The sequence below is a fragment of the Drosophila albomicans genome, chromosome 2R (genome assembly GCF_009650485.2).
Source record: "Drosophila albomicans strain 15112-1751.03 chromosome 2R, ASM965048v2, whole genome shotgun sequence".
Classification (NCBI taxonomy): domain Eukaryota; kingdom Metazoa; phylum Arthropoda; class Insecta; order Diptera; family Drosophilidae; genus Drosophila; species Drosophila albomicans.
In genome coordinates, this window is record NC_047631.2 from 19,745,314 (window position 1) to 19,772,407 (window position 27,094).

The window sequence follows — 27,094 nt, forward strand, 5'->3', positions numbered from 1 at the left end:
AATCATATTAAATTAATGCAAAACAATACTTTGAAACAATAATTCAATATAATTTGAAAAGTTACGCAAATTTGTATTTATATATATATTGCGGAAATGGTATATTATTAGTATATTTTTCCTAAAAACAAGTGGCTATAATTTTGAATTCCATATGCGGTAACACTGTCTACTGCATTTGTGTTTAATTCGTTTTAAAAATATAAATAAAAAAAATGGAACCAATATCGCAATTAGTAAAATCTACTTTACCTAACTATTTGTCCAATTTGCCGATTCCCGACACCTTTGGCGGCTGGTTTAAGTTATCATGTGAGTGTCGAACACGCGTGTTGTGCCAGAAATTCGATCATTGGAATTAAACCCTAAGGTTGCCCTACATAAATTTTCAAATCAAATGGGTTTTAATGACGTAGCCAAGAGGTTTTTAGTGATTAGTATTAACTTGGATAGGTTATGTGGCGTGATGTCAGAGTTTTCAATTGGTTTTCTATGGTTTAACAGCGTCCAATGCAGTTGTCAACTGTGTCAACGTTATTATGCAACATTTTGGTGTTAAAATCGCGCCATTGTTGTTGTTGTTGCTGTTGTTGCTACAAAAACCAGATTGACCATAGGAAACCTCATTTACAGTTTTTTTTGTTGTTTTTCTTTTATCTATGATAAAATGGAATATGATAAGTGAAAGAAATGCCGCTTCAATGCTTCCCAAGTATCGTTCTAGATGTGTTGACCTTGTTCTGCTTACAGTTTGTATTATTTTTATGATTGATGTCTTAAAATATATCTATCATAGTATTTACTAATCTCTTTCCTATATCTTCTCTCTTTCTCACTTGTTATTTGCAGTCAAGGATTGGCTGGCGCTTGTGCCACCCACCGCTGTTGTTGCCGGCATCGGCTACGCCGGTTATCTGGCCTTCTGTCCAGCTGCACAGCGCAGATGCAGCCCGAAGAGCGGACGATGCAATGAGACGATTCGCAAGCATGAGGCTAAAGTGGTGGATATGATTGATGTGGAGGATATTGCGGAGAAGGCGGCATTCTGTCGCTGCTGGAAGACCAAGAACGTAAGTGCCGGCAAAATGTCATTTTATAGTAGGGAATGTAGGGATACAATTTTTTTAGAAGAAATATTCCTATTTACCATTTTAAATACACATATACATTTTTTTTTCATATATTCACATTTTTACTCTTTTATAGTGGCCCTATTGTGATGGCAGCCATGGCGAGCACAATAAACAAACCGGCGACAACGTTGGTCCCGTTGTGGTCAAGAAGAAGTAATCATCAGGAGGCATCTTGGACGTTCTTTCCATTGATGATTTTGCCGTTTTCTATAGCATTTCCTTGTTGAAATTTTCGTAGAGCTTTTCTACATTTTGCCACTTTATTAAAAACGCAACCAGTTCTGTTTGCAAAATTGTGTAAAATTCTTCAGATTAGTCAACCGACGATATTCGTAATATAAGCAAAACAAATTGAGCCGATACAAAATGAAGCCAATAAAAACATAGTGTCTGTATTGAATTCACAGAATGAAAAACAAACAAGTTTATCGACTTATTTTACTTGAGTAGAAAACGCATATTTATTTTATTCATTGTGTGGCATAAATTATTAATCCTGGCTGATGACAATCAATAATTTCCATGTTGAAACGCAAAGTGACAAAAACAATTCTCGTTTGAAATACAAAAATGCAGAAGGCAAACTGTGGTGTTTGCTGAGCAAAACCAGGACATATATATTTGTATTCTTAAGCACACGATGTCCCCGATGTCTCCTCGTTCTCGTTCTCCTTATTATCTCTCCATCTCCATGTTCTCTCTGTCTCTCTCGCTATTACTAATCAGTTGGAACTTAGCTATAAGGGGCGCATCGTGATTGCTTTATTTTTAATATTTGCTGCATATTGTGAATCTCAAAAAATTGTGTTGTGTGTGTTGCATTTTATTTGAAAATCTTGCCCTGGTTGAACTTGCGACCTTCCTTATCGGCGCCGGCCCACGAGAAGTATTGTGTTACCAGCTTCTTGGTCTCCTCGCTTTTGGCATCCAGTTTCTTCCAGTCGTACACCTCATAATCGATCTGCCAATCGGGCGACAGAGGGAAGGCGAGCTCCTGTCCACGCCACACCCAAATGCCAGAGATGGTGCTGTTGTTGTCCTCGCCGAAAAGGCAGACGGAGGCGAATGCCTGTTTGCGCATCTTGTCCAGACGCTGGAACATGCCGGTAATCAGATTGCACGACATGAACACCTTGGACAGTTCTTCGTTGTATTTGTATTCGCCCAACCAGATCGAATAGTTTTCGGCATCGAATTTCTCAAAGAAGTAAGGAATGGACTTGGCCTCTTCCTCGTTGGAATAGACGCGCTTGAAGTCATCGAAATTGAAGGTGCCCTTAGGCAGGGAATCGAAGGGATCCTTGGACTTGGGCTCCAGAGCCAAAGCCTCATCGGCAGCATCCAGCTCCTCGGCGGGTTCCTTCTCCTTCTTGGGTGCAGGCTCCTTCTTCTCCTTGGGCTTCTTCTCCTCCTTGGGCTTAGCGGGCTGTGCGGCAGCACCAGTCTTGTTCTTGGCCTGGAATTCAGCATACTTCTTGGGATCAAAGACTAATGCCTTCTCGCACAGTTTGTAATCCTTGAGCACAGCCTGCACCTGTGGCTGATTCAGGATGGTGAGGAACCAACGAGTCAGGCTGGGATAAGCGCTACGCACGCTTGGTTCCAGCACGCTCTCGAACAGATGCAACAGGCTGCTGAACACAACAATGTCGGCCAGTGTGATGCGCTCACCGGCCAAATAGGTGGCATCGATCAGCTTCTTGTTCAGCTGCTGCAGCACCAATTCGGCATCCTGCTTGGCCGTGGAGTTCTTCTGCTGTGGCAGAATGCCGAGCAGAGGGAACACCCAGGCACAGGAGACGGGCACGATTTCGTTGTCAGCAAACGAGATCCATTGCTGGACTTGAGCCTGGACAAAGGGGCATTTGCCACCGCGCAGCTGTTCGGTTGCCAAAAAGTAAGCAATGGCATTCGACTCGCTCAAATATTTGCCATCAGCGGTCTCAAAAGCTGGCACCTACAAAGACAAATTTGATGCGTCACAAAATTTGGTAGCGTAAAAAAAGAGATGACGTTGCAAGCTGACGACACCCGGCTTTTGCTTTTTTTTGGCACACCCAAAAACGTAATGGCCATTTTTATGCAAAATATACAAAATATGATATTTGAACTTACCTTGCCGCTGGGGAACTTCTTTAGGAATTGCTCCGATTTGTTGGTCTCGCCAAAAGTAAAGTTCTCGGCCACTTTCACCTTAGCGCCCGAGTATTGGGCAGCAATCAGCGCCTTGTAGGCACGGAAGTTTTCGGGATAAGTGTAAAGCGTCTGTAATTAAAGCAGAATGGCAACGAACGACCATTAGTAACGTATGCGCAAATGTGTTAGCTATGTGTTGAGTACAAATTTGCCAATTATTTGTGTAGGATTGCACAATAATTCGCAAATTAAAGCGACGCTTTTTTTCACTTACTCCAGTCGACATCGTGATTCTTGCCGGAGAGAAAGAAGAAGACACAGCCAGTGTTGCCGTCAACTTAAAACTTGCGAACTGTTGAAACCAGAGGAGCAACAAATTGCGTTATACCTATTACAGTGAGGAGTCAAATTTTTTCTTGCGTGTGGAGTAATTGCTGTAGGCGCAACGAATACGATGATAGCGAGTAGATGTCAGCCAGCGAGCGAGAGAGGCCGTATGTGCTGCTCACGGCATACAATTTTTCTCTGCAAAAAATAAAAGTTTAGTGCCTGTAAAACATCTAAAACTGTAATTAAAATTATTTCTAATTGTGTAAGTGCAGCGCCGCCTAAAATCAACAATGGGCTAAACTGATTGCAACCGATAAAAATAAAATAACACACACACATCAATGCGAATACCGCTGCAGTGAAAAAGTGAAAATTCGAGTGGTGTCTCAAGCTCAGCCAGAAGCAGCGAGAAGTGAATGTCTATGTGTGTGCGTGTACGTGTATGTGTGCGTCTTACGTTTGCGATACGTTACGTTGCAAGTGAAATTTTTGACAATTGCCCCAGCGGCGGCGGCGGCGGCAATTGGAATTTGTTTATATTATAATTCCTTACAGTGCGCTCCACAGAACTGAAGCAACTGCCCGCAAATGTTGTTCCCCAAATATGTGAGTTTCATTTACAGTTGTCGCATCCACACACACACATGCACACGTATACTTTTGCGATTTTGCAAAATGAATGTCACACACACACACATACACAGCATCCAAAGCAACTGACAGTTTATTAGGCAAACGAAACGAAAAAAAAACGTATTTTACATACATATGTGTAGTATAACTGTTGACTTAACAGCAGTGTAGCCTTTGATTTGTGTAACCTTAACATTATCATCATGCGCCTTTTGCCCGTCAAGCGTCAACGTCATTTTTGTGCACCTTGTGCGACATGTGACCTTCATTCCAGCAACAAAATCAATAGCAATAGAGCAATCTACATGGTTAACTGTTTCATCACTCTTCACTCTCTGTCGCTGTCTCTTTCTCTACACACAACACACTTCATTCGCATTTGCATTCACATTTTTAGTAGTTTGTTTGTTTGCTGTTGATTTGCCCCTGGCCTACCTCACCAATAAAACAACCCTCCCCCATCTGCCCTCTCATTCCCACTTTTCGTCTCTCTTTCTCTCTCTCTGTCTTTCCACCTGTCGCCGGTCAATGTGCTCGCCATTCTCTTTACATAATTAGCCCCATCTCAAAATACTAGGGGGCACAAATAATAAATATGTTCATGGCATGTGACCCAACAAAACCCCTAGGGACAAGGCCAAAAGAGTCAGCAGGCAATTAACTATCAACATGTTGTCATTGATTCACAATTATGAATTCAATTTACATCCAATTCATGAAATTGACCACGCGCAGTTCTTAGATATATGTATGTAAGCTCATTCCTTCAACATCAATTGCAAATAATAAATAGCTTGTAGTTGTTTGTGGTTGTCAAATGAATCATGGCAACAACTGCCTAAAAGATTACCGCATTATACAATTTCCTTATCAAATATTCAGTTATCAGGAGGCAACTGTTTTTTGTTGTTCTTTTGCTTTCGATTAATTGTAGTGACGAATCTTCGTTAACGCACGCACGCACGTAATAATAAAATATATATATCAATAAATCTATATACTTTAGATTTTTAAACCGAACTATTCTAATCTGATTCACTTTTTTTTTGTGTTTCCCCGAAGTCTGCAAATAATGTTGATAGATCACATAATTTAGATTACTTATCTTTGTTTTTATTAGCATATTTTTTTTTATATTTGTAATTTCTGGATCGATTTATTTTAATTTTTTTTTTAATCTATGAATTTTTTTGAATAATAGTGTTTCCATTAAATTTTATTTTAGTTTCGTGTTAAATTTAAGTGTAAATACAATTAATTCTTTATCAATTTTGCTTAAAGACCAATTATAATTTACTCGGTTTTAATTACACGTTTTTATGATAATTGCTGGAAAACCCTATTAACAATGCAATTATCAATTTGCCAATTTACATCAGGCCAAGCCTTTTTGTTACACAGCTGTTCTTTTCATTATCAGTAAAACATTTCAATTTATATATTACATTGAGATAAAAATAGTATATATATAGTAATTTTGAATTGATTTTTGTTCTTTTCTTCTGACAGGATAATGAAAGATGCACGAATATGACATATATGCGCTAAATGAGGATCAAGCCCGTCTTCCGAATGGCAAATACAAAGTCAAACAACTAAACCAAACTGAAACACAAATCAAAAGTTCGCCCAAAAAGCAAACATCAGCTGATCAAAACGAAACTTCCACAAGTCCCATAAAAACCGAACAGCGCAGAGCATCAGCGTCAGCTTCACCGTCAAAGCCAACAACAACAACCAACTCTTCGATATATCCAGAAGTGCAGGAGGTTATCGATCAGGTTGTCAGCCAGGAGGAAGTGAAAACCCAACCGCCAGCAGAAGTTGAGGAGAGCCCAAAACGTCGCCGACCGCGACGCGTTTATGTGGCTGAGTTTACACGTTGCGCCAGTCTACGATCCCGTCAAGCGCCAGCAGTTGTTGTTGTTGCACTAGAGCCACCAATAACACCGCCGCCGGCACAGGCATCGCCAACACCAACCGAGTCCTCCGAGGACAAGTATTTGAAGTTAGGTGAGCGCTTAAAATAGTATAAAAGAAAGACTTTTATTAAAATATTATAATTGCAGATCAATTCAGGCCAGAGTTTTGGAATCGCATCGAAGAGGAGCCGGAGCCGAAGGTAACTGGCAAAAAGAAACGCGGCGGCAGCGTCAGCGTCGGTGGTAGGAACCGGAAGCGTCGCAATCGGCTTGAGCTTGATACGAATTTCTCGCCGGAAACAGCTGCGGCCATTGCAGCGGCACAGCTTGAGCTCGACTCGGCGAAACCGGCTTCGCGCTCCATCCGCAAACGCAAGCGCAGCGGCAACAACATGTCACTGTACGACAGACGCTATCAAACGTCCAGCGATGAGCAGCAGCGACGTGGCGGCGGTGTGGCCAATGGCTATGCCGTTGGTGGCAACGGGCTACGTGCTGGCAACAATGCGGCTGGCGCTAGCGATGTCGATGTAGCCGAGCTGCAAAGCCATCAGTATTATGTGCCCACCGGTGGCAGCAGTTCGAGCAGCACAAGCGCTGGCGCTGGCCCAGGACTCAATGGCAGCAGCAGCGTCGCCTTGAATCATGTGCCAGCCATGGGCACCCTATGCAATATTGGCAACACATGCTATCTGAATTCGGTGGTCTATACGCTGCGCTTTGCACCGCATTTCTTGCACAATCTGCATCATCTCATCCACGATCTGAGCGTGGTGCAACAGACGATCGTAAGACAGAATAATGCCAAGTCAGCGTCGCTGGGACGCAATGTGAGCGGTGGCGGCGTGCATTTGGAGCATGCGAGAAGCTGGAGCAGCAAAGATTTGGCCACCGCAGAGTCGTCGTCGTCGTACAACAGCAATAGCACCACCAATGGCAGTGGCAGCAGCTCCAGCAGCGGCAGCAGCAGCAAGTCAAGTCTGCAATCCGTCAGCGAGAAGCTGCATGAACTGTATCACAGTCTGCATGGCAATGAGATGGCCGACTCGAGTGAGCCATATCATGCGGACACATTGCTGCATGCCATACAGGATGTGAATGCCACATTCGAGGGTAATCAGCAGCAGGATGCGCATGAGTTTCTTATGTGCGTACTCAATTGTATACGAGAAACGAATCAGTCGCTGATCAAGGCCATTGGCGACTGTCCCGAAGTGATTGCAAATGGGTAAGCAGGCACTTTGAATGCTCTAACTTTTGAAATTACTAATTCAATGTTTGATCCTTGCAGTTACATTGCTAATCCCGACGAAACGGACACTGTTGATGCCCTGGATCGCTCGGATGGAGGCAACCATGCGCTAATGAGCGCCTCTGGTAATGGCTCGATTGCCACTAGTCAAACACAAAGCACTACGACAACAAAAACATCGTTTTTCTCACGCAAATCGAAGAGAAAAGACGAAGTGAAATCATCGAAAGCAACGCGAGTGCAGTCACCGCTAAAGGACAACAGTCCAACCACAAGCGGCAGCATGGGACCGCCGCATGCGGCCTCCAATAGTCTTTTCTATTTGAATACAGTCGATCTCAGCGGCAGCAGCAGCAGCACCAACAGCGCGGCGCCAAGTGCAGCTCCAGTGACCACAACAACAGCAACTGCAACGGTGCCAGCAAAATATTCCAGTGATGATGAAACGAACTCGGCTAGTCTGCTAAAGGATAAAATGCGATTGGAGGAGCGCATACGTGAGCTCAATTTGAACTTCTTCAGCACCGATTTCGAAGGCATTGTGGTGCTGACAACCAAGTGCCTGAGCTGTGAGACTATAACGCGTCAAAAGCAGGGCATGCTCGACATTTCGGTTCCCGTGCCCATATCTGGTTACGACAATGCCGAACTGCAGGAGAAACCCAGCGCCTACATACAAGTAAGTTCAAGTTGTTAACCACTTCCAACTCTTTGCTAATTCGTGCATTAATTCATTGCAGAACTCGTGCATTACGCGTGAATATTTTCGAGGCGACAACAAATATAGTTGCAACCAGTGTACCGGCTACACTGAAGCCATACGCTCCATTTCATACGAGGTGCTGCCACGTCTTTTGGTCATTCAGCTGAATCGCTTCTCGGGCGGCATGGAGAAGGTTAGCACCTATGTGCCGACCACATTTACGCTGCCCTGTTTCTGTGCCAAGTGCTGTGAACTGAGCGACGCCAACAAGCTGCATGTCTACAAGCTGTACAGCGTCATAACGCATGTGGGTGCCACACTAACTGTGGGCCACTACATTGCGTATACGTGTTTTCTGGACTTGGCCAGCGATTATATGAACTGTCCCAAGGATCGTCGCAACACCACAACGAGTCACGCACAGTCACAACAGACGGCGTCCGCGGGCAGCAATGAGAATGCCGCACCGAGCAACAATGGAAGCAGCAGCAGCAGCATTGTGAGCGCACCCGTCTCGGCGGCCGCTTCGGCGTTGGCCTCCTCGGGCACCAGTCTGATGAAGAAGATGAAATTTGGACGCAGCAAGGCGTCGAGCAGCGGCGATATGAGCAAGAATGTGAAGCAACTGAATGGTTTCACCAGCAAGACCATCACAAATGGCATTGGCAAACTGAGTATGAACACCACGTGCCACGGCGTCAACTGTTGCGCCATGCGCCTGTGCTGCAGCCAACAACAGGCCAGCAACAGTGCGGCGGGCAGCAACAGCGCCAGCAGCAGCGATTTCAGCGAGGAATCACTGCAGAATGGCAGCAACAGCAATCTCAGTTACGGCAGCTCGGCCAGCAATTCAGCGCAATATCCCACAGGCTATGGCAGCACGGGGCGTGGCGGCGTTAAGGCCAATTACACACAAGGGAGCAATGAACCGATTTGGTATATGTGCGATGATGATAAAATCAAAGCGATGACACAGCGAGAATTTGAGGATTTATTGTCACCCACGCGCAAAATAACAATCACACCATATTTGTTATTCTATGCGCGTTTCGATCTGCAGCCAGCGGCCCAATCGACGCCCTCAAAGCCGCCGTGCACATCATCGACACCGCCACCGCCGACGCCACAGAGCTCGTGGTCAAATGATAATCTGCAAAGTGGTCTGCACAAGATTTGAAAGGTTTTCGCCACACTGCGCAACGGCTATCTGAAATCATCAATACAGCAAAGAAGAGGAGCAAGTGCCCAGGATACGAGAGGGGCAATCCACGTCCACGATGGGGACACGGATATAAACACACATACGTACTGCTTGGGTGCATACAATATGTCGTCTCTAGATTAGGTCACACGAGTGTGCGAATATATACAACAACACAAAAGAAAACAAAACAAAACAAAAAATAAGTGAAGCAGAAGTCTGTTTGTTAAACAATGTACTCGTTTAAGCTATATCGATTATCTACATACATAAAAGAAAATCTACATTTAATAACTATACGAAAACTTGTTTAAAACTAACTTAACCTTTTGACTGAAGCCAGCCCCCAAGCCCCGCGCCCCGCATCCCTCGATGTGTAGCTCTGTGTGTAGGTTAGTTATTCCAGTTAAAGTTCTGATGATGACATCGATTTCACGACCAGGTCGAGATCTCGTATTGTGTTATTCTTCTTTCTAATTTCTCTACATCATCGAGACAAATACACATACAGACACACACACACACATTGGATATATTAAATATATCGCAGCTAATACTTGTTCATTTCATTAAACATTTTTTGTAAATGCACCCTATAAACGTGGCATTTGAGATCTGGCAAACATTTGTTATAAAGTTGCTGCCAATAAAGCAAAAATATAAGTCAGATAAACAGATAATTGTAAACACGAATTTAACACGTTAAGAACGCTATTAATCAATTGTTTGCGATATCGCCTCAAAAATTACACACACACACACACACGATTTCGATATGCATTAAATGTAAATTACAAAAATCAAACAGATATAAAGGAAGAAAGAGATAGAGAGCTCAAATCGGCTATTCGTAAGCTGAATCATCACATACATACATATAATAATACTATAGTTCAGTTCTATGCGTACTTCCATAAACAATATATATTGAAAGCAAAACAAATTGAGAAAAAGTCAGCAGTTAAATATATCTTACATACACGCATATACATACATCCATACATACGTACCGTACATCAATATAGATATGTCAGTGCATCTGGTCGTACTATATACAAACATATAGATGCATATGTATATCAAGTGTTAAATAGTTGTTACGAGTATAAATCCATACAAAGTATAAAAGAAACGCCTTTTCAATCTTCAAAGGTATTTGAGTATAACAATAACAGCAAAGCAGCCAACAACAAACACAAACTTACATCAATACATATAGACAACAGACTCAATAAATACCAATCAGTGAATTGTTACAAAAAAAAAAACAAAACAAAAAAAACAGAATTAATAAAATAGTTTATATTGATGTTTTTCATAATGCATAGCTAACAAATCGAAACAACTTCAAGCATATAAATCAGACTCTAACACACACATACACACGCTCACACACTTACGATAATTGTACTAAATAATGATAACAAAATAAATAATAATTATTAAAAAAAACTACTTTATGCAATCTGTTTAGAAGTTTAGTTGACAATTAATAAACGTTTTTGTTTCAGGAGCGCTGCTTTAGTGATATTAACATTTACAACAAAATAAAAAAAAAATTATACACACCAACACACACATATACACAAACACATATTATACATATACATATATTTATTTAGATTGTAATTTAATTGTAATTTGTAACATTAACAATAATTCCAATACAAACATCCTTAATAAGAGAAATCAATTCAACTTTCCACATGGTACGACAGTTGTGTTAATTAAAAACAAAGCGCCGTTTAATTACAATTGCAATTACAATTATTATTATTATGATTATGATTACGATTATCATTATTGATTAGCATTATAGAACATGCTTGACTAAATATACGAAATATACAACATACTAACTTATATCTGTCATTAATCTATCTATCAAGAATATTCTCAGCAGATGGGCTGAGATTTTAGGGGCAAGAATATAAGGTATAATAGGGAATTTTATATAATGATATAAAGGTTATACTTTTCGATCAGGGTAGTCACATTTTAAAAATTGAGATTTCAGTTCATATTTTTTTCGATTCCAAGTAAATATTCAACGAGTTTCACGCAATGTGACTCGTTTTATTGCATTTCTAATTAACATGTGACGTTTGTATCGTCTTTAGGCGATAAATCTACGTATTTGTTTATCACAACTTGCTATTGTTATGTGCTTTCACTAAAGATACATAGATTCTCTAAGTCTCTAACTTGCTTAGAACCAGAATTATTGCTTTCTTATCGCTAGCATTCCAGTTCAGTAACCTTTGAGATCTTTAAGCTCTAATCCTCAATTTTTATAAAAATATATCATATATTAATTCAAAAAGTAATCCAATAATTCATCTTAGAATCTTTTGGGTCAATTCAGAGGGAGACTTCAAGAAGTATTTTTATAGAGGAATACAATAAAACATGGTAAATTTATCAAAATGCTTCAGGCTGAGACCCGATAAAAAGATTGTCATGGCCATATAATAATAATAATAAATTTATCAAAATAACATTATTTAGGAAATTTCAATTTTTTACATTTTTATTTATCTCCCAAGATAGCCTTAGTTTTTTCATGCAAAAATAATACAATAAAATACTAACAAAAACAAATACAAAAAGTTAAGCCTCTGTCACTTGAAGTATTTTATATTTCGGAGTATTAACTATTTTTAGAATTTCCATACACCAAATTTTCGTTTTTTAAAATCAACCTTCCCTTTACATAAAAAACAATTCGATTTTTTATTGTATATAATTTATTGGAAACTTGTTTAATACTCGTACAGGCTGATCGCTTAATTGTTGAATTAGTTTTAATGAGCTGATGAGGACTTTCAGAAAGAACTACATATGTTGAGTGTACTCGTAATTATTTAAGGATATTCGTGCAGCTAAATTCGCAATCTATATCTAGATCATCGTCTCAATGGAGCGTGACAACTGGCGATAGTTGCGTTGCTTCCATTGCACATTAGTGAGCATCGTCTCCAGTGTTTGTTGTATGGCCTGTTCTAGACCCTTCAATGAGCCTCTGTTGGCGGTGACAAAGTTCTTAAAGTCCTCAAAGTCGCTCTCCAGGAATGTTTGCTCCGAGAACGGCGGCAACAAGCGCGACATGTCCTTGGTAATCGGATGGTAGCTGAAAAAAGTGAAAAAAGTATCTTAGTAACTTGTGATGAAGTTATGATGACGATTGCACTCACAATTTGTAGATAAAGTCCACGTTGTTCATAAAGTATTCCCTGGCCAAATGGAAACCAATCTCATTGTAGGCAATTGCCTGGAAGGCCCACATCGAATCCTGTCGTCGAATGCCCTCCTTGGGATCAAAGGTCAGCTCCAGATAACGCTGCAGCAGCCAAACCTCACGCGAGCAGCCCAAGGAGGTTAAAATCGTGCGCTTCTCGGCGGCCACATTCGAATTCTTGTATCTTGTCCACAAGAACTGCCAATCGGAGTCGCTACCCTGGCGAATAGAAGTGCAGTAGACCGTTGGCCTGAGATTGATGGGCACGGGATTCTTCTCATCGGGCTTAGGCTCCGCACGCCAGGCGCGATAATAGGACTGAGCAACCTCGATGCAATCCTCCACTTGATACTGACAGGCCCAGTTGCCGACCATTGTCTTGAGCAGCACTTGCTCTTGCTGCTCGATGCCGCTGAAGGTGTCATTCAAGCCATTCAGATGCAGATAGATGGGTGCAATGAGCTTTTGCATGTAACGCTGAAAGATTTAAAGTTGAATTAGGTTTGAAACAAACTTGAGAGTTCATTGAATTCTTTGATGATTTTGTGACTTTCTTTGGGCGACTTACGAAAAACAACAACTTTTTTTTTATTCATGGAGCCGCATTGAAAACAAATTCAAAATGAGTGCGAAGAAAGGTGAAATATCGTTTCTGAACTAACCTTGAAGAACTCATAGTTGGGCGTCTGTCGAATAATGTTCTTGATGCGTTTCAGATTCTCGAATGCCGATTTCCATGGCAAATATTCGCGCTCACGCTGCAGATATTCGACCAAACGCATGGCAATCTCATAATCCTGCTCACCCGTCCAGGCCAAGTAGAGGGCATCGTCAATCAGCTGGGCACGATTGATCACATGAATGCGCTCAAATTCACCATTCGTCAGCGTCTCAATCAACAGCTTCCAATTGCGCTCATCGTAGTTCACTTTGTACAGCGTCGACAGTTGAGTGTTGAAGATCACCCACTGATCGTTGCCAGGCAGATCGGTGATTGTCTTGGGCAACACTCCGCCATTCTTGTCACACTCCATCCATGCCTTGGGCGCCGTGTTGTTAAAGTCCTGCTCTCCCTGAGTAGCATAGCTGAGTGGAACCCACCAGCAACCGCCGCGGGCTGCGCGAGCGATCTGAGTGTTGAGCAAGTAGCGCTCCTGGGTGAGCTTGGCAGTGCCCTGCTCGTAATTGCGGGTCACATTGATGATGGGGTAGCTGAAATTGAAATATATTATGTATACGTATGTTAAGTATTCGTTAACTTTGACATTCTAGAACATTTTCAGTTTTGTAACAATAGTTTTAATATAAAAGAAAGAACTTTTAAGAAAAGTAATTATTATAATCAAGAATTTTTACTTCCTTAATAATCAATTAATACGAATTGTGGCTTAATTTGAATATCAGCTTCTACTTTAAAAATCAAAATTGTTCTTCTGCATTATCTTGATATACTTAAACAAACATTCCGAACTTAAAATTGCAATCTTTTAAGCCAATCTTCAATATTAAACTTAAAATGTAACTTTTGAAATGTTTAAAAACATTTTAACACATTTTTAATTATTCGCTAAATTAAAGTACTTTAGTAAGGTTCAGTAAATAGTAGGGCAAAGCCTTCAATAAGTTTTTTAAATTATAAATTAGAAGTGCACTTTGAATTGCAACAAAGTATAATTCATATTTATTTATACGCTCACTTAACATACGTTAAATAATCGTTCAGAATATAATAATTGCAAATTCAATTTTTTATTGGAAAGCAAATAAATAATAATAATAATACTGAATAATTGTATTGCCAATATTAAGGCCCTTAAGAGAAGGCATGCAAAAAAGAAAGAGTTCAATGTTCTCAACAAATTTCAATGATGTAACAACATTTTCTGATTTAATGAGTATTACATAAGAACAATATTTATTCTTAAATTCCAGAATTCTCTGTTTTCAGGAAATAAGAAATGCAATCGTCATGCAAGGTTGTCAATATTCAAATTAGAGTTTACATTTGAAAATGCAAATGAAATACTGCAAATTAAACTCTCCAAAAATAAGTCTTTCAATCTTAAAGCAGCTGTTTCAGTCAGAAAATAAGAATTACAAGCAACCAGATTTGCATTCTTAAAATAAGAATTTGCAATCTGAGTGAAAGATAAATACTAGTGTATGATTTTGTGATTTCAAAAATAAACATGATTTGAATAAGAATTTCCAATTAATAAAAATCTGAGTATTGAAGTTTTATGAGACAATTGAATTAATTCAAACTTTTTTTGATCCTGATCAAGATATAGTTTCTTAAATTTCGAATTCTTTCCCAAATCTCTGTATGTTAATATTTAGTTATTTATTTACTCTATCAATATATTTAACATACCCCGTTTGCAGTGTCCAGGAGTCCATGATGCTCTTGATGTCGTAGCTCTTGGGCAAAGCGCGATATTTGTGCGCCGCCTCGGTGAGAGATTCCCAGAGATTGTCCTGCTCGGCATTGCCATAGGAGTACTTCAGCAGATACTTTTGCAGACCGGCGCGGAACGATTCATCGCCTAGGAACATGTGCATCATGCGCAGAACCGTCGATCCCTTTTGATACGAGATCTGATCGAAACTCTCCGAGATTTCCGAGACCATTTCAATGGGCCTCGAAATTGGATGACTGCTCTCCAAAGCATCACGTCTAAAGATGGTCAGCAAATTGCCCAGCGACTCCTGCTCGAGGGCATGCCACTCGGGGTTGATGTTCTCCACACCCAAGCTGGCCACATAGGTGGCAAAGCCTTCGTTCAGCCACAAGTCCGTCCACCACTTCATGGTGACCAGATTGCCGAACCATTGATGCGCCAATTCATGGGCAATAATCGAAGCCACGCGCTGCTTGTCAACCAGCGACGAATGCGCCGCAGAGTAGAGCAAAGCAATCTCTCTGTAGGTGACCAAACCCCAGTTCTCCATGGCACCAGCACTAAAATCGGGAATGGCAATCTGATCGATCTTGGGCAGCGGGAATTTGATGCCAAACAAATCCTCATAGTACTGCAAAACCTTCGGTCCAAAGCCACTGGCATAATCACACTGATCGATGGCATTGGGACGTGCCCAGGTGCGGAAGAGAGTACTGTTGGGCAGCGTCGAGGGTTTGTGGGCAAAATCATTGACCGAGTAGGCAATCAAATAGGTTGACATGGGCACCGACTCGAGGAACTCGCACCAAATGTAGTCGGCAATTTGATCGCTGTCAAGTGACGAAAGCACAATTAACAAAGCAGTTAAAAGTTTACTTGGAGTTAACTCACTTGTTTTTGATCTCCTTAACGGGCATGTTGCTCAGTCCGGTGTATTTCTTGTGGTAGCCGAGGGTGACCACAAATGGCGCCTTGAAATTGGGCTCATCAAAGCAGGGGAAGGCCAAACGCGCCGAGGCCGGCTCAAATTGTGTAATCGATAGCCATCTGATGGTGAGTTTTATTAGCTGAGAGATTTGCTAAATTCTTGCCTTTGCTTTACCTGGTTACATTGGCCACCGGATCGAGATAGGAGCTGCGATAGTAGCCTTCTAGCTGGCGATTGAGATCAGCACTAAATGGCATCGACAGCTCATAGACTTCGCCGGCCAAAAGTTCGTTGCAAGTTTGCATCACATAGAAATCGTGCTGTGAATTCACCTCGGTGGAGGAGATGCAATTCTTTTTGTCCGCACTCGAAGTATCCTTCAGTGTAATCAACGCTTCATCGATGGTCAGATTCTTGGCATGCAAAGTAATGTTCTTGGTGTTCTCCAGCACTTCGATCAGTATCTTTACATTGCCCTCGAAGCGCAGCTCTTCGGGATTCTCCAGATGTGTGAGCACACGCAAATCGTATTTCTTGGGACGCAATGCGGTGGGCAGACGATAGTAGCTATAGCTGGAGCTAATGCTGGCCATGCTTACGCCTAGCAGCATGGCGCTGGCCACGAGCAACGTTGCCAACAGCTTCATGGTAACCGCCTGTGGAGTGGAATGAAATGAAATGAAAACAACAAAAACAAAAGTCATCGTAAATTATTGTAAATCACTTTGCTAAATTAATGTTAATGTTTTGAACGCTGTTTAATAATGAATCTAAATCACTTGCTCACTGTTCACAGTTCAATTTAATAATCAATCCAAACGGAACGCAATCAACTCACAATTCTCATCGTTGTTGTTAACTGTTTTTTGTATTGTTTTAATGCAAATTTGTTGTTCGACTTTGTTGTTTTTGTGTTTTTGTTCAATTACTTTGGCTATGCCGAACACGTATTAAGGTCTGGGCCAATGAAACTCGCAACTTAAACTCAACTTGAAGTCTACACTTGACTGTTATTTGCCATTAAGCACATTACCTTGCTAAACGTAATCTAATTTTGTCTCGATTTGTTTAAGGCTTTGAGATACTTTTTTTAGGATGTGCAGAGCATCGAGCCATTTTATCAAATTGCATTAAAAATATTATAAATATAATTCAGAATTATAATATTTTTATCAATTGATACTAAACTTTGTAGTTACTGAATGTGAATGTACCTATCTGTCATTAAATTTCATCTATATTGACCCATATAAAATATAAATATAAATATAAAATTAGTCTTAATCATAATTCTAATCACTATTATTCATAGAAATAATAGCGTGAAAGGCAATTTGCACTATTAAAAGAATAATTTTGATATTTTAGCGAAACTAATAAGTTGTATATTCTATTTATATTGATATATTTAGTGTGAATAAATTGCTGTATTATGGCATATTAAAAATGTTCTAATTAAATATTTATTCTAACAAAATTAAAAACAGATTGCTATGTTCCCATAATTAGCATAAAAACTTTTGCAAAAAATATTCAATAACAATATAATCAATCTATTGAATGTTAACTTCATTAAGAAATTAAACGTTAAAAATGTATAAAATATGTACATACATCTTAAAGGTTTAATTATATTTCTTATATTAAAAAAAAAAACAATTATTTAATGTGAGTATTGTATTAAATTTCCATATTTAAAATAAAAACTGAATGTCAAAGACTTTATAATCAACATATTTAAATGAAAATCATAATTCTTGTATTAAGTTTTGACCTAAATAGTAATAAACAAGTAAGAAAGTTACAGTCGAGTGTGCTCGACTGTGAGATACCCGCTACCCATTTTTAATAAAGGCAAAATATTGCGGTATCATTTTCAAAATATACCGAAAATACTTAAAAAATACTAAAAATATACCAAATGGTATATTTGGTATATCGATATAGTACACCATTCAAAATATACCATAGACGGCACAATGTACCAGATTGTCGGCCAAAGCAACTCAGACCCATAGTAAGTAGGCGTTTTTGCCCATACAAAAGTATTTCTTTAATAACTTCCACAATTTTCTTCTGATCGCAACAAAATTTTCAGGAATCATAACTACTATAGTAATTATTGTATATACCAAAATTCGTAACTCTAGCTTTAAAATTACGCTTGTTATTCGATTTTTTTGATTTGCGGGGGCGGAAGTGGGCGTGGCAAAAATTTGAAACAAACTTGATCTGCGTGCAAACATAACAAATGCTGTCGAAAAAAAATTATAGCTCTATCTCTTATAGTCTCTGAGATCCAGTGTTTCATACGGACGGACGGACAGACGGACAGACGGACAGACGGACAGACACACAGACGGACAGACGGACATGGCTATATCGTCTCGGCTGTTGACGCTGATCAAGAATATATATACTTTATAGGGTCGGAGATGCCTCCTTCTACCTGTTACATACATTTCCTGCCGGCACAAAGTTATAATACCCTTCTACCCTATGGGTAGCGGGTATAATTAATTAAATTTTATATGCAATCCTAATTTTAATTTGAATAATCTAAATATTCCGCTTAATACATGAATAATAATTTTATTCATTTATTAAGTAGAATATGAAGGTTGTATCTAAATTTTATTCACAGTAAAGTTCTGTATTAGTTACAGAAGGAAAAGTTGCAGAAGGAAAGAATAGTATTCTTAGAATACATACATATATTCTATAATTTATTGATTAAATTTTGTTTCATCCTAGTGTTAGAAGCTAAAGTTAATAATAAAGTAAATAAATTTTATTTGATTATTTTTAATGAGAAAAAATCATATCTTTGACAAAACCTGAAGTTTAGATGGTCTCCACTTTATTTTTAAATGTAATTTAAATTGGTTTAGCACATCTTAAGAACTATCCTGAGAATCAATTGCAAAATCAAGGTAAAAGAAACTGTTTTGTTTCTTCAGCAAGCGTATTGAAACTTCGTCATGCGACAGCCAGGTCATCATTCATTGTTTATGATTGTTGTTTATTGTTTATTTACGTTTTGTTATGCTCATTGTGTACACAGCAATGCAGTTCGCAGACAGTCTTCAAGCGCAGCTCACGTGCATGGCATAGAAATGACAAATGGAAAAGAAAAGCGACCGAAATCACAGACAGAAATCATAATGCTAAACAGCTGATCGTCAAGTTGTAGTTATTATATATTCGAAAGCGGTTGCAACTGGATCTGCAATGTCAAGATGCAAGAAGCAAGATGGCAAGCAAGCAAGCTTTATTTAGTAAACTGCAGCACGTTCAACTGCAGCCAGATTCTTGATTCTTGAGGCAAAGAAGAGAACTGGGAGCTGGGAACTGAGAAGTGGGAGATGGGAGCTAGAAGACAGAACTTGATATACCAGCTGTGTATAAAACTCCTAACTCGTTTTCTTCTGTGTATCTACACTTTTTTTTGTTATTATTTATTTATGCATAAGCCATTGCTGGGAGCGTGTGGCATGACTATATAGTATGGCTATATGGTTAGATGGTATTGGGTGCGGGTGCGGCCAATGAACTCTTGGATTAACATATCACCTCAGTTCTTCGGGAGCCAGTTCTTCTTGAAGTCTTGGAGTTTCAATTATGTATTGGGAGCATGGCAAAGGCGCCGATTCGAAAGCATAGAAGATTTATATGCTCGTAACTTTCCCAAATGAAGGAAATGTCGCGTATTTAGTTTCGTATGGAAATTGAATGAATTGAAAGTAGTTTTTTCTTATACCCGCTACGCAAAGAGTTGAAGGGTATTATAATTTTGTGCTCGCAGGAAATGGAACGGACAGAAGAAGGCATCTCCGACCCCATAAAGTATATGTATATATATTTTTGATCAGTGTCAACAGTCGAGATGATTTAGCCAAGCCCGTCTGTCTGTCTGTCCGTCTGTGTGTCTGTGTGTCTGTCCGTCTGTCCGTATGAACACCTAGATCTCAGAGACTATAAGAGATAGAGCTATAATTTTTTTTATACAGCACTTGTTATTATTACACGCAGATGAAGTTTGCATTAGAGTTTTGCCACGCCTACTTCCGCCCCTACAAATCAACATAAAAAATTTAATTGAGCAGGCGTAATATTGTAGCTAGAGTAAGCTAGAGTATTTTGGTATATACATAATCAATATGGTATATTAAATTTGGTTGAATCAAATAAAAATTGTAAAAGTTATTTAAGAAATAATATTGTATAGCAAAAATCTGCAATCTGAGAATCTGGTATATTTTGTGCTCTATGGTATATTTTGAATATAATACTATATTGATGTAGCAAATATATATTTCGGCATATTTTAGTATTTTTCGGTATATTAATTTGTTTTATTTTTAGAATATGTTTTTTTTTAAAGGCTAACGGGTATTTCACAGTCGAGCACACTCGATCGTAGCTTTCTTTCTTGTTTGCTGTTGTTGTTGTTGTTGTGGTTGAATGCACAGATTGTCAACCACGAGTAGTGTGAATAGTTGTTACTTAAACAGATGACATTGACATATCAATTGAACTCAACTTGCGGCGAATTCGCTGAATTGATTTGCACGCCTATGAATTTCTTTTATTGTACCAAGTTCATTGCGAAAGTGAAGGGCAACGAAAGCCGAGTGTGTTGAACTGATGATGACTATGAGGAAATATTTGCAAATTGAGACAGATATTCTATGTGCTTAAAGATCACAAGTTTGCTAAATTAACTTTAAGTCAACAACCTTAAAAACTATCTCAACGTACGTAAAACAAACTATATTAGTCAATAACTTTTATGAACTGCTGCAAACACAATAAAAATGAGAAACTAGCAAATGAAAAATTAAAACAAAAAAATAATTAGTTTAAACAATTTCAGCGAGAGCTCGTTTCTCATTTGTAAAGCTTATAAATATTGCAGTTTGAATTGCAGGGCGTTTAAGTGCCTGATTATTTATTGTAATTGAGATGGTTTATAGTAAACACATATGGTAATTATACAATGTGCAATCCCAGGGCAATAGATTTATGGCGCTGTCAACGTTTGCTTTATTTTCGTTGTAACTGCTAATTTTTAGTTTAGCACAAAATCGTTTTGTTCTCGTTTTTGTCAAACTTGTTTTTTCGGTATCCGAATTGATTGCAAAATACTTGCAAGTTACACAGCGTTTTTTTCTCTTTTGGTAATTATGATTTAGCATTTATTTATGGTATTATTTATACAAACGGTTAAGAACGCGTTTAGCAGAAGAAGAGACACTAACCGAACCACACAATTGAAGCACTTTAATTGTCCAAAGATGATGCGAGCCGTACGATGGTCGGCGGCAATCTAAAGATAATGTGAGCACAGCGCTTTTATCTTATAGCAACGGAAAGCAACGCAACGAGACACGCACACAAAGACACAACACAAATACAAACACAGTTGTTGCTGCTGCTGCTGTTGCGACGGCGATGGCGGCTTAAACGAGTGCGAATCGTGGCGTCGGCGTCGGCGCACTTGCGAGCTTTTAAAGAACAATTGCTAGAGCGAGAAAGGGAGAGCAAGAGTGGCAGACAGAGATAGCAACAGAGAGAGAGAGAACGAGAGCGAGAACACGCAGCGGGAAATCAGGCAACAACTTGCACTGGGCTTACACGTCGTATGCGCAATTTAAATTTTCAAATGCAAAGACAGCATGAATGAAGATGCTAGAGCAAAGCATTTGCTGTTGCTGCTGCTTCGACTGTTGTTCACGACGCCAACGTGTTTTTGACCTTAATTGCGCTGATTAACCCGTTTTTCGCAGCACTTCAAGCCCAGTGGCCCAACAAAGAGTCGCCCAAGAGAGATAAGAGGCGCAGACAGTCCGACAGTTGGACGGACAGAAAGCAGCACACAGCGTGCTACACTTTTTGGTTTGCTAATGCAAAGGCGTAACAAAAATAACACTTCACGTGCACAGCGGGACACAAACACACACAAACACACACAACTATCAACTGGATGTTTGTTGTGCCACAAAATTATCATATTGTCGCCCTTCAACAGCGCACACACTTACAGCAAGTGGCTGAAACTTTGCATTCAACAGTATATTTTTTTGTCGGCTTTAATGTTGTTGCCAAAAGCTTAAGCCTTGCGGTAATTGCCTTAAAATACTAATTGCACCATTGGCGCTTATCATCAGAGATGACAGTGGGTATTAACTTAATGGCTGGCAGCTTAGTGGCCGGCAATTCCCATTAAATTTAAATCCTTTCATATTAATGCAGTCGGGCAACGTGACGTATGCGTAATGCCAATTAATCCTTTTGCATTTATGTTAGTATTAATATTTGTTAGGTTAATATTTGCTTAAACAAGTAAATCAATATACATTTGGCTACTTTTAAAATATTGACAGTACATAAAACTTATAAATAATAACAAGCACCTATGTATTTTCCGTTTATTAAGCAATAATCCTTTAAATGGTGGCTACCGCCATCTAGCGCAAGCTGTTCGTACTTTTTCAACAATCAACTGCCGGTTTGAGCTTAAGCTTTGTGTTGACACAACCCAACTTAGCTAAGACACGCGTTGTATTATTTGCCGAAAATGTTATTTGGCAGCGTTCTGTTAGCTTAGCAAAGTTTCACACCCCAGTGGCGCCACCTGCCAGCGTTTAGAATTTGGAGTTGTAAAACAATAAGGCAACGCCAGCTAAAGCCGCCAAGTTTAAAAAGTTTGCTAAAAAAATTAAACATGTTTTTCATTCAATGTTTTTTTGAGATGTAAATAAAATACCAAAGTTTTCAGTTCAATGTTTTGTAATTTATATTTAAAATTTACGCCTTTGTTCAATAATATTGCCTTTTTTGATGCAAAAATAAGCTTTGCTTAAAATAATCATTAAATAATAAATTTGTTTTTTTTTTTTTGTTTTGTGGTTTTTGTCGGGGTTTTTAAGTTTAGGTTTTGGGGTGTACAATGGTTTAATTATATAAAAATAAACAAATAATAAGCGTAAATTGGACCTATCAGAGAAGTTTTCAACTTTCAACTCTTACATAACTATTAGCTCTATCATTTAAGTGTATTGTGTTTTTTGTTTTTTGTGTAAAATGATTGTGATTTTGTTTTTTTGTATGGTTGTTTTTTTTTTGTTTTAGCCTTTTTTGAGAGTTTCTGCTTATCAACTATGTATAAGGGGTCTGTTGTCGGGGGCAGAGGGGATCCTAAAATTTGTTCGTTTAGATTATAATGCACATTTTTTGTTTGTTTGTTACGTTAAAATTCGATCTAAATGTCTAAATAAATTGAACTAACACAAAAATGTCAATTAAAAACAATAATAAAAATTTGACCAAAATAACTAATAAAAATACATATACAAAAAAATTACTGTTGTCCTTATCTGCCTGTTCTATGTCTTGTATGAGTGTGTGTGTGTGTCCGGGGTGTAATGTGTGTGTGTGTGTGTGTTGGTAGAGATAAAACTTAAACGCTATTGAATTAACAAACGAAAATCAACAAAATCAACTTAAAATGTGTGTGTGTGTTTTCAATGAAAATAAATATGCAATTGTGTGTCGCTATGTACAATGTGTTGTTGTTGTTGTTGGTGTTGTTGTTGCAAAATAGTATTTACAACATCAGACGGGAACGGGATTTCTTGAAGCGACCCGTTGTGGCACCGCCACCATCGCCATTCCACGACTTGGACTTGGCGCGGAAATGACGATACGCCTCATTGTAGGCCGGCTCCAACATGGGGCGGTACGCATTAGGTTGGCACATCTCCGCCTGCGTCTCGTAGAACTCTTTGTAGCCATTGTGCAGCAGATAGATCTCTGGATAGTGGAGGGCAGGATACGCGTTGGTGTTGCGCTCCCGATCGAGATTGCGCAGGAAACGCGACATTTTGGGGCCACGCTCCGAGGAGAATTCACAGTGGAAGATGATAATGTTGCGCTTGTTGCCGGCATCGGCATTTTGCTGCTGCTGCAGCTCAGTCTGCTGCGCACTCAGGAACTCCTCGAGGATCTGTTCGTGTGTGTACAGATTCTTGGCGCCACGAATGTGTCCACCTTCGAACTCGTAGGGATAACGACAGTCGATGATGCGATAGCTGGCCACCTGCTGTTCGAAATCGCCATTGAGGAGACGTGCCACCGTTTCGCTGGAGATGCTCTTCAGATCCCGATGACGACCCTCCATCAGGGGCAGCGCATACGTTTTGCTAAAGTCACCGATCAGTTCGGGTTCGTTGCGATTCTCGGAGCGGGCCAGCGCCGACATAATCTCAGCATCGTTGAGCGACATGCATTTGCGCAATGGAGGCGGATGCGTCAACGTCGTCGTTGTTGTCGCTGTTGTTGTGCTGCTGGAGGTGGAGGGAGGTGTGGGGCAGTTCTCCTTTTCGACGCAACGATGACGCTTGCTTTGGATGGGCGAGCAGCTGGTCGATGCAGGTGGATCGGGACGCTTGAAGCAATCCCTGACAGTCTCTGGCGTCTTTGGTTGCTGTTGTTGTGGTGATGGCAGCTGATTGCTGTTCGTTTCAGTCATGCTGAGGCATCGACGCACGGATGGACGACGCATCATCATGTTGAGCGACACTGGCGACTTGGGGGTCACCTTGATTTGCCCGCTAATCAGCGAGTTGAGTCCGCTTGGGAACTGTTGTTGTTGCTGCTGCTGCTGTTGAATGCCCGCAAAGGATTCCATTTCAAACAGTTCCATGTACTCATCATCCATGGAGGATTCCATGCTGCCATTGGACGACAGACTGTTGAATACACGAAAACTGCGCGCTGGCGTCGCTGTTGTTCCAGTTGCAGTGGCAGCAGCTGTCGTTGTTGCTTGTGGCAACAGCATTTTCGGCTGTCGCACAATTTGGAAACGCTGTGGCGAACCTTCAGGCGAGAGCAGACCAAGCAGCTCGGGGCTGACGGCGCGCTGTTGGGGCAGGACCAAGGCATTGTCATCGTCGTAGAAGGAAAGCTCCTCCTCAGCATCCATGGCCATGACGTCAGCAGCGGCGAGCGCACGACGAGCACGACGTTGTGTGTTGTTGTTCAGGCTGTTGGCATTGCTGCAAGAAAGAGAAAGAAAGAGGGAGGATTAGTCAACAGTCTTTTATTTTTTTTGTGTTTGGGTGATCGTCTCTCTCGGGTCATTAAACCCGCAGCTAAAAATACACTACTGCGGTGGTGGCGACGGCGGCGCTGGTGGTGTAAAAGGCAACAACAACAACAACCAGAAGACGAAGAAGCAGCAGACAAGCAATAACTGTGAGCAACCCCTCGACTCTGTTCTTGTTGTTGTTGTTGTCCCACTCTTTTCGTAAATTGGGAATTTGAAATTAGAAATGCAACTTCGCCGTCTGCTCAATATTTCCTTCTCTTTCTGTTCTTCCTTAAGCGGAATTCCCCTTTGGTAGCACGTTCTGCTCGAACTGTTTTCGTTTTCGTTGCATCTGCAGTTTGTCGTCTTTTGGGTCACGCAAGCGCAAAACACAAAAACGCAAGCGGTCAACTCATCGGCAGAGAGAACCGCAAACAAAAAACAACAACACAAAAAAGTGACTGACTGCCGTTCGCTTTATTTTTTTCCTGTTATTTTCGTTGGGGCTTCGCGGAAGCCGGTTTAATGAATGAAAAAGGCAAGCAACAACAACAGCTGAGCGCCACAAAGCCGAAAAAACGTGTCGGTCGCTCGTGTGGAGCGTGCAAAAAAATATAATGCAAAAAAAATACATACTCTTACTTTTGTTCAACAAAACAGTAAAGCAAGCGCTGGCAGCGCAGTCGGCGGCTTCTTTGCTGCTCTTGCTTTCCGTTGTTCACAACTTTGTTGTTGTTTTTGATTTTTCTTTTTTTACTTTGCTTTGACTTTGACTTTGTTACTGTGTGCGTGGGTCTCAAGTTCAAGCGTCGGACTCTTTTCAACTAACTTGCACTTTTATTTAATTGTCGTGCTTTGCTCTAGTTTAGCTATCCCATTCTAGCATATTGTTGATAATTACCTGATATTGCAATCCATGGTGCAGTTGTTTTCTTCGGCAATTGTTTCCCACAGCATTTTGAATGTTGTTTGTTGTTATGTGTAATGAATGTTTTTGTTCACGAAATGTTTTTCTTTTTTGGTAGCTTCAGAAAATTGCTAAAACACAATTTTCGTAGTTTGTTTTTATTGTTGATGATGATTCACGCACATTTAGTAAATATTTTTAGTTCGTTGCAGTTTTGTACTGTGTAGTCCTTTGTTGTTGCATTTGTTGGTGTTGATTTGTAGAATACTTAAATGTTGTTAAAAACTAATATTGCATATTGTTAAGATTGAGAGAGTTTTGCATTAATGTGTCCGTTTTAACATTGTTGTTTTTGTTGCATGTAGTAGTAGTGAGTTCTTTGTGTGCTGTATTTTATATATTATCCAATGGTTTTGCACAAACACACAAAATTGTACTCTTCTGCACTACCGTACGAAACGAACGAAAGCGAAGGCAGCTCGAAGGCGCAGATGTTGACACGACGACGAACAGAAAACAAATGTGGTTCTCGATCCGAGCGCAGCTGGTTTTAAAGCCGCTCAGTGCAACCCCCGCTGTCGACGTCGACGTCGCTGTTGAGCTGCTCTTTTGTGTGAGAGTAGCAGCAGCAGCAGCAGAACGTTGTGTATAACGGAGTGTTTGTTGGCAGGAGCGCAAATACGAAGGAGCGAGAGCAGAAGAGGGAGCAAGAGCAAGAGCAAAGGCGAGAACGGGAGCCGGAGCTACATACATATTGCACTCAAACTCTTACTCGCATATGTATTGTACAATTTTCCATTTCCCATATTCCCAATTGCATTTCAGCCACAAGTGGCATAGAAATATTGTACATAGGCAGACAACACACAGAATGGAAATCCTTACGAGTCTTATGTTCTTTTTGGAGCGTAATCACAAACCAGTGCCAATGTAAAGGCAACAGGTAGCTCAGCCAAAAAATTTCCCCTTCTTCTAGCAACTCAACCATCGACCATCGAAGAGATCCAACGCACTATTGAAGGCACAAATTTTGGCGCGCGAGCTTTTATAGCAGCAACGCTGACGCTGAGCGCCAAAACCCGATTGCCGAATGGGCCCCGATTGGAGCCGACTGGCGCGTCGAGTGGAGCCGATGCCGAAACGAATACGAAACAAACAAGCAAAAACACATGTGATTTACGTTGCAGTCACAGAGAGCAGAGCCTGGAATCTCAGACT

The 27,094-nt window shown here is 40.2% G+C and overlaps 5 protein-coding genes across 6 annotated transcripts; 2 read left to right on the plus strand and 3 right to left on the minus strand.

Moving 5' to 3' along the window:
* The first annotated feature begins 144 nt into the window (after positions 1–144).
* LOC117576126 (CDGSH iron-sulfur domain-containing protein 2 homolog) lies at positions 145–1,954 on the plus strand. The gene is made up of 3 exons (XM_034260685.2): positions 145–312; positions 850–1,070; positions 1,207–1,954. Exons 1-3 carry the CDS (start codon positions 216–218, stop codon positions 1,288–1,290), a joined length of 402 nt encoding a protein of 133 aa, XP_034116576.1. The 5' UTR covers positions 145–215; the 3' UTR covers positions 1,291–1,954.
* LOC117576124 (elongation factor 1-gamma) lies at positions 1,567–3,705 on the minus strand. The gene is made up of 3 exons (XM_034260682.2): positions 3,544–3,705; positions 3,249–3,398; positions 1,567–3,090 (listed from the first exon to the last, which is right to left on the minus strand). The coding sequence occupies exons 1-3, from the start codon at positions 3,553–3,555 to the stop codon at positions 1,957–1,959; spliced, it is 1,296 nt and encodes a 431-aa protein (XP_034116573.1). The 5' UTR covers positions 3,556–3,705; the 3' UTR covers positions 1,567–1,956.
* A 22-nt stretch (positions 3,706–3,727) lies between these two features.
* Positions 3,728–9,590, plus strand: LOC117576121 (ubiquitin carboxyl-terminal hydrolase 1). 2 transcript variants are annotated; one of them, XM_034260679.2, is made up of 5 exons: positions 3,728–4,205; positions 5,742–6,245; positions 6,302–7,382; positions 7,446–8,085; positions 8,147–9,590. In XM_034260679.2, exons 2-5 carry the CDS (start codon positions 5,753–5,755, stop codon positions 9,284–9,286), a joined length of 3,354 nt encoding a protein of 1,117 aa, XP_034116570.1. In that variant the 5' UTR covers positions 3,728–4,205; positions 5,742–5,752; the 3' UTR covers positions 9,287–9,590. The 2 variants fall into 2 exon arrangements, with proteins under 2 accessions (XP_034116570.1, XP_034116571.1); XM_034260680.2 differs by having other exon boundaries at positions 3,728–3,861.
* Positions 9,591–12,039: 2,449 nt separating this feature from the next.
* On the minus strand, positions 12,040–21,246 carry LOC117574037 (aminopeptidase Ey). Its single transcript, XM_034257636.2, has 7 exons — positions 21,140–21,246; positions 16,053–16,534; positions 15,842–15,997; positions 14,923–15,780; positions 13,211–13,760; positions 12,505–13,025; positions 12,040–12,440 (listed from the first exon to the last, which is right to left on the minus strand). The coding sequence occupies exons 2-7, from the start codon at positions 16,523–16,525 to the stop codon at positions 12,212–12,214; spliced, it is 2,787 nt and encodes a 928-aa protein (XP_034113527.1). The 5' UTR covers positions 16,526–16,534; positions 21,140–21,246; the 3' UTR covers positions 12,040–12,211.
* Positions 21,247–22,652: 1,406 nt separating this feature from the next.
* LOC117574038 (M-phase inducer phosphatase) lies at positions 22,653–26,850 on the minus strand. Its single transcript, XM_034257638.2, has 2 exons — positions 25,871–26,850; positions 22,653–24,937 (listed from the first exon to the last, which is right to left on the minus strand). The coding sequence occupies exons 1-2, from the start codon at positions 25,924–25,926 to the stop codon at positions 23,488–23,490; spliced, it is 1,506 nt and encodes a 501-aa protein (XP_034113529.1). The 5' UTR covers positions 25,927–26,850; the 3' UTR covers positions 22,653–23,487.
* Positions 26,851–27,094: the final 244 nt, after the last annotated feature.

Bases quoted from the DNA above. Each gene is read 5' to 3' on its own strand.
- LOC117576126 (XM_034260685.2), top strand. From the start codon at position 216: ATGGAACCAATATCGCAATTAGTAAAATCTACTTTACCTAACTATTTG. The intron at 313-849 runs GTGAGTGTCGAA...TGTTATTTGCAG, and splicing joins CGGCTGGTTTAAGTTATCAT to TCAAGGATTGGCTGGCGCTT. The intron at 1,071-1,206 runs GTAAGTGCCGGC...ACTCTTTTATAG, and splicing joins GCTGCTGGAAGACCAAGAAC to TGGCCCTATTGTGATGGCAG.
- LOC117576124 (XM_034260682.2), bottom strand. The intron at 3,091-3,248 runs GTAAGTTCAAAT...TTGTCTTTGTAG, and splicing joins AGAAGTTCCCCAGCGGCAAG to GTGCCAGCTTTTGAGACCGC.
- LOC117576121 (XM_034260679.2), top strand. From the start codon at position 5,753: ATGCACGAATATGACATATATGCGCTAAATGAGGATCAAGCCCGTCTT. The intron at 6,246-6,301 runs GTGAGCGCTTAA...TTATAATTGCAG, and splicing joins GGACAAGTATTTGAAGTTAG to ATCAATTCAGGCCAGAGTTT. The intron at 8,086-8,146 runs GTAAGTTCAAGT...AATTCATTGCAG, and splicing joins AACCCAGCGCCTACATACAA to AACTCGTGCATTACGCGTGA.
- LOC117574037 (XM_034257636.2), bottom strand. From the start codon at position 16,525: ATGAAGCTGTTGGCAACGTTGCTCGTGGCCAGCGCCATGCTGCTAGGC. The intron at 15,998-16,052 runs GTAAAGCAAAGG...ACTCACCATCAG, and splicing joins CCGGTGGCCAATGTAACCAG to ATGGCTATCGATTACACAAT. The intron at 13,761-14,922 runs GTATGTTAAATA...TTTCAATTTCAG, and splicing joins TCCTGGACACTGCAAACGGG to CTACCCCATCATCAATGTGA.
- LOC117574038 (XM_034257638.2), bottom strand. From the start codon at position 25,926: ATGCTGTGGGAAACAATTGCCGAAGAAAACAACTGCACCATGGATTGC. The intron at 24,938-25,870 runs GTAATTATCAAC...TCTTTCTTGCAG, and splicing joins ACCATGGATTGCAATATCAG to CAATGCCAACAGCCTGAACA.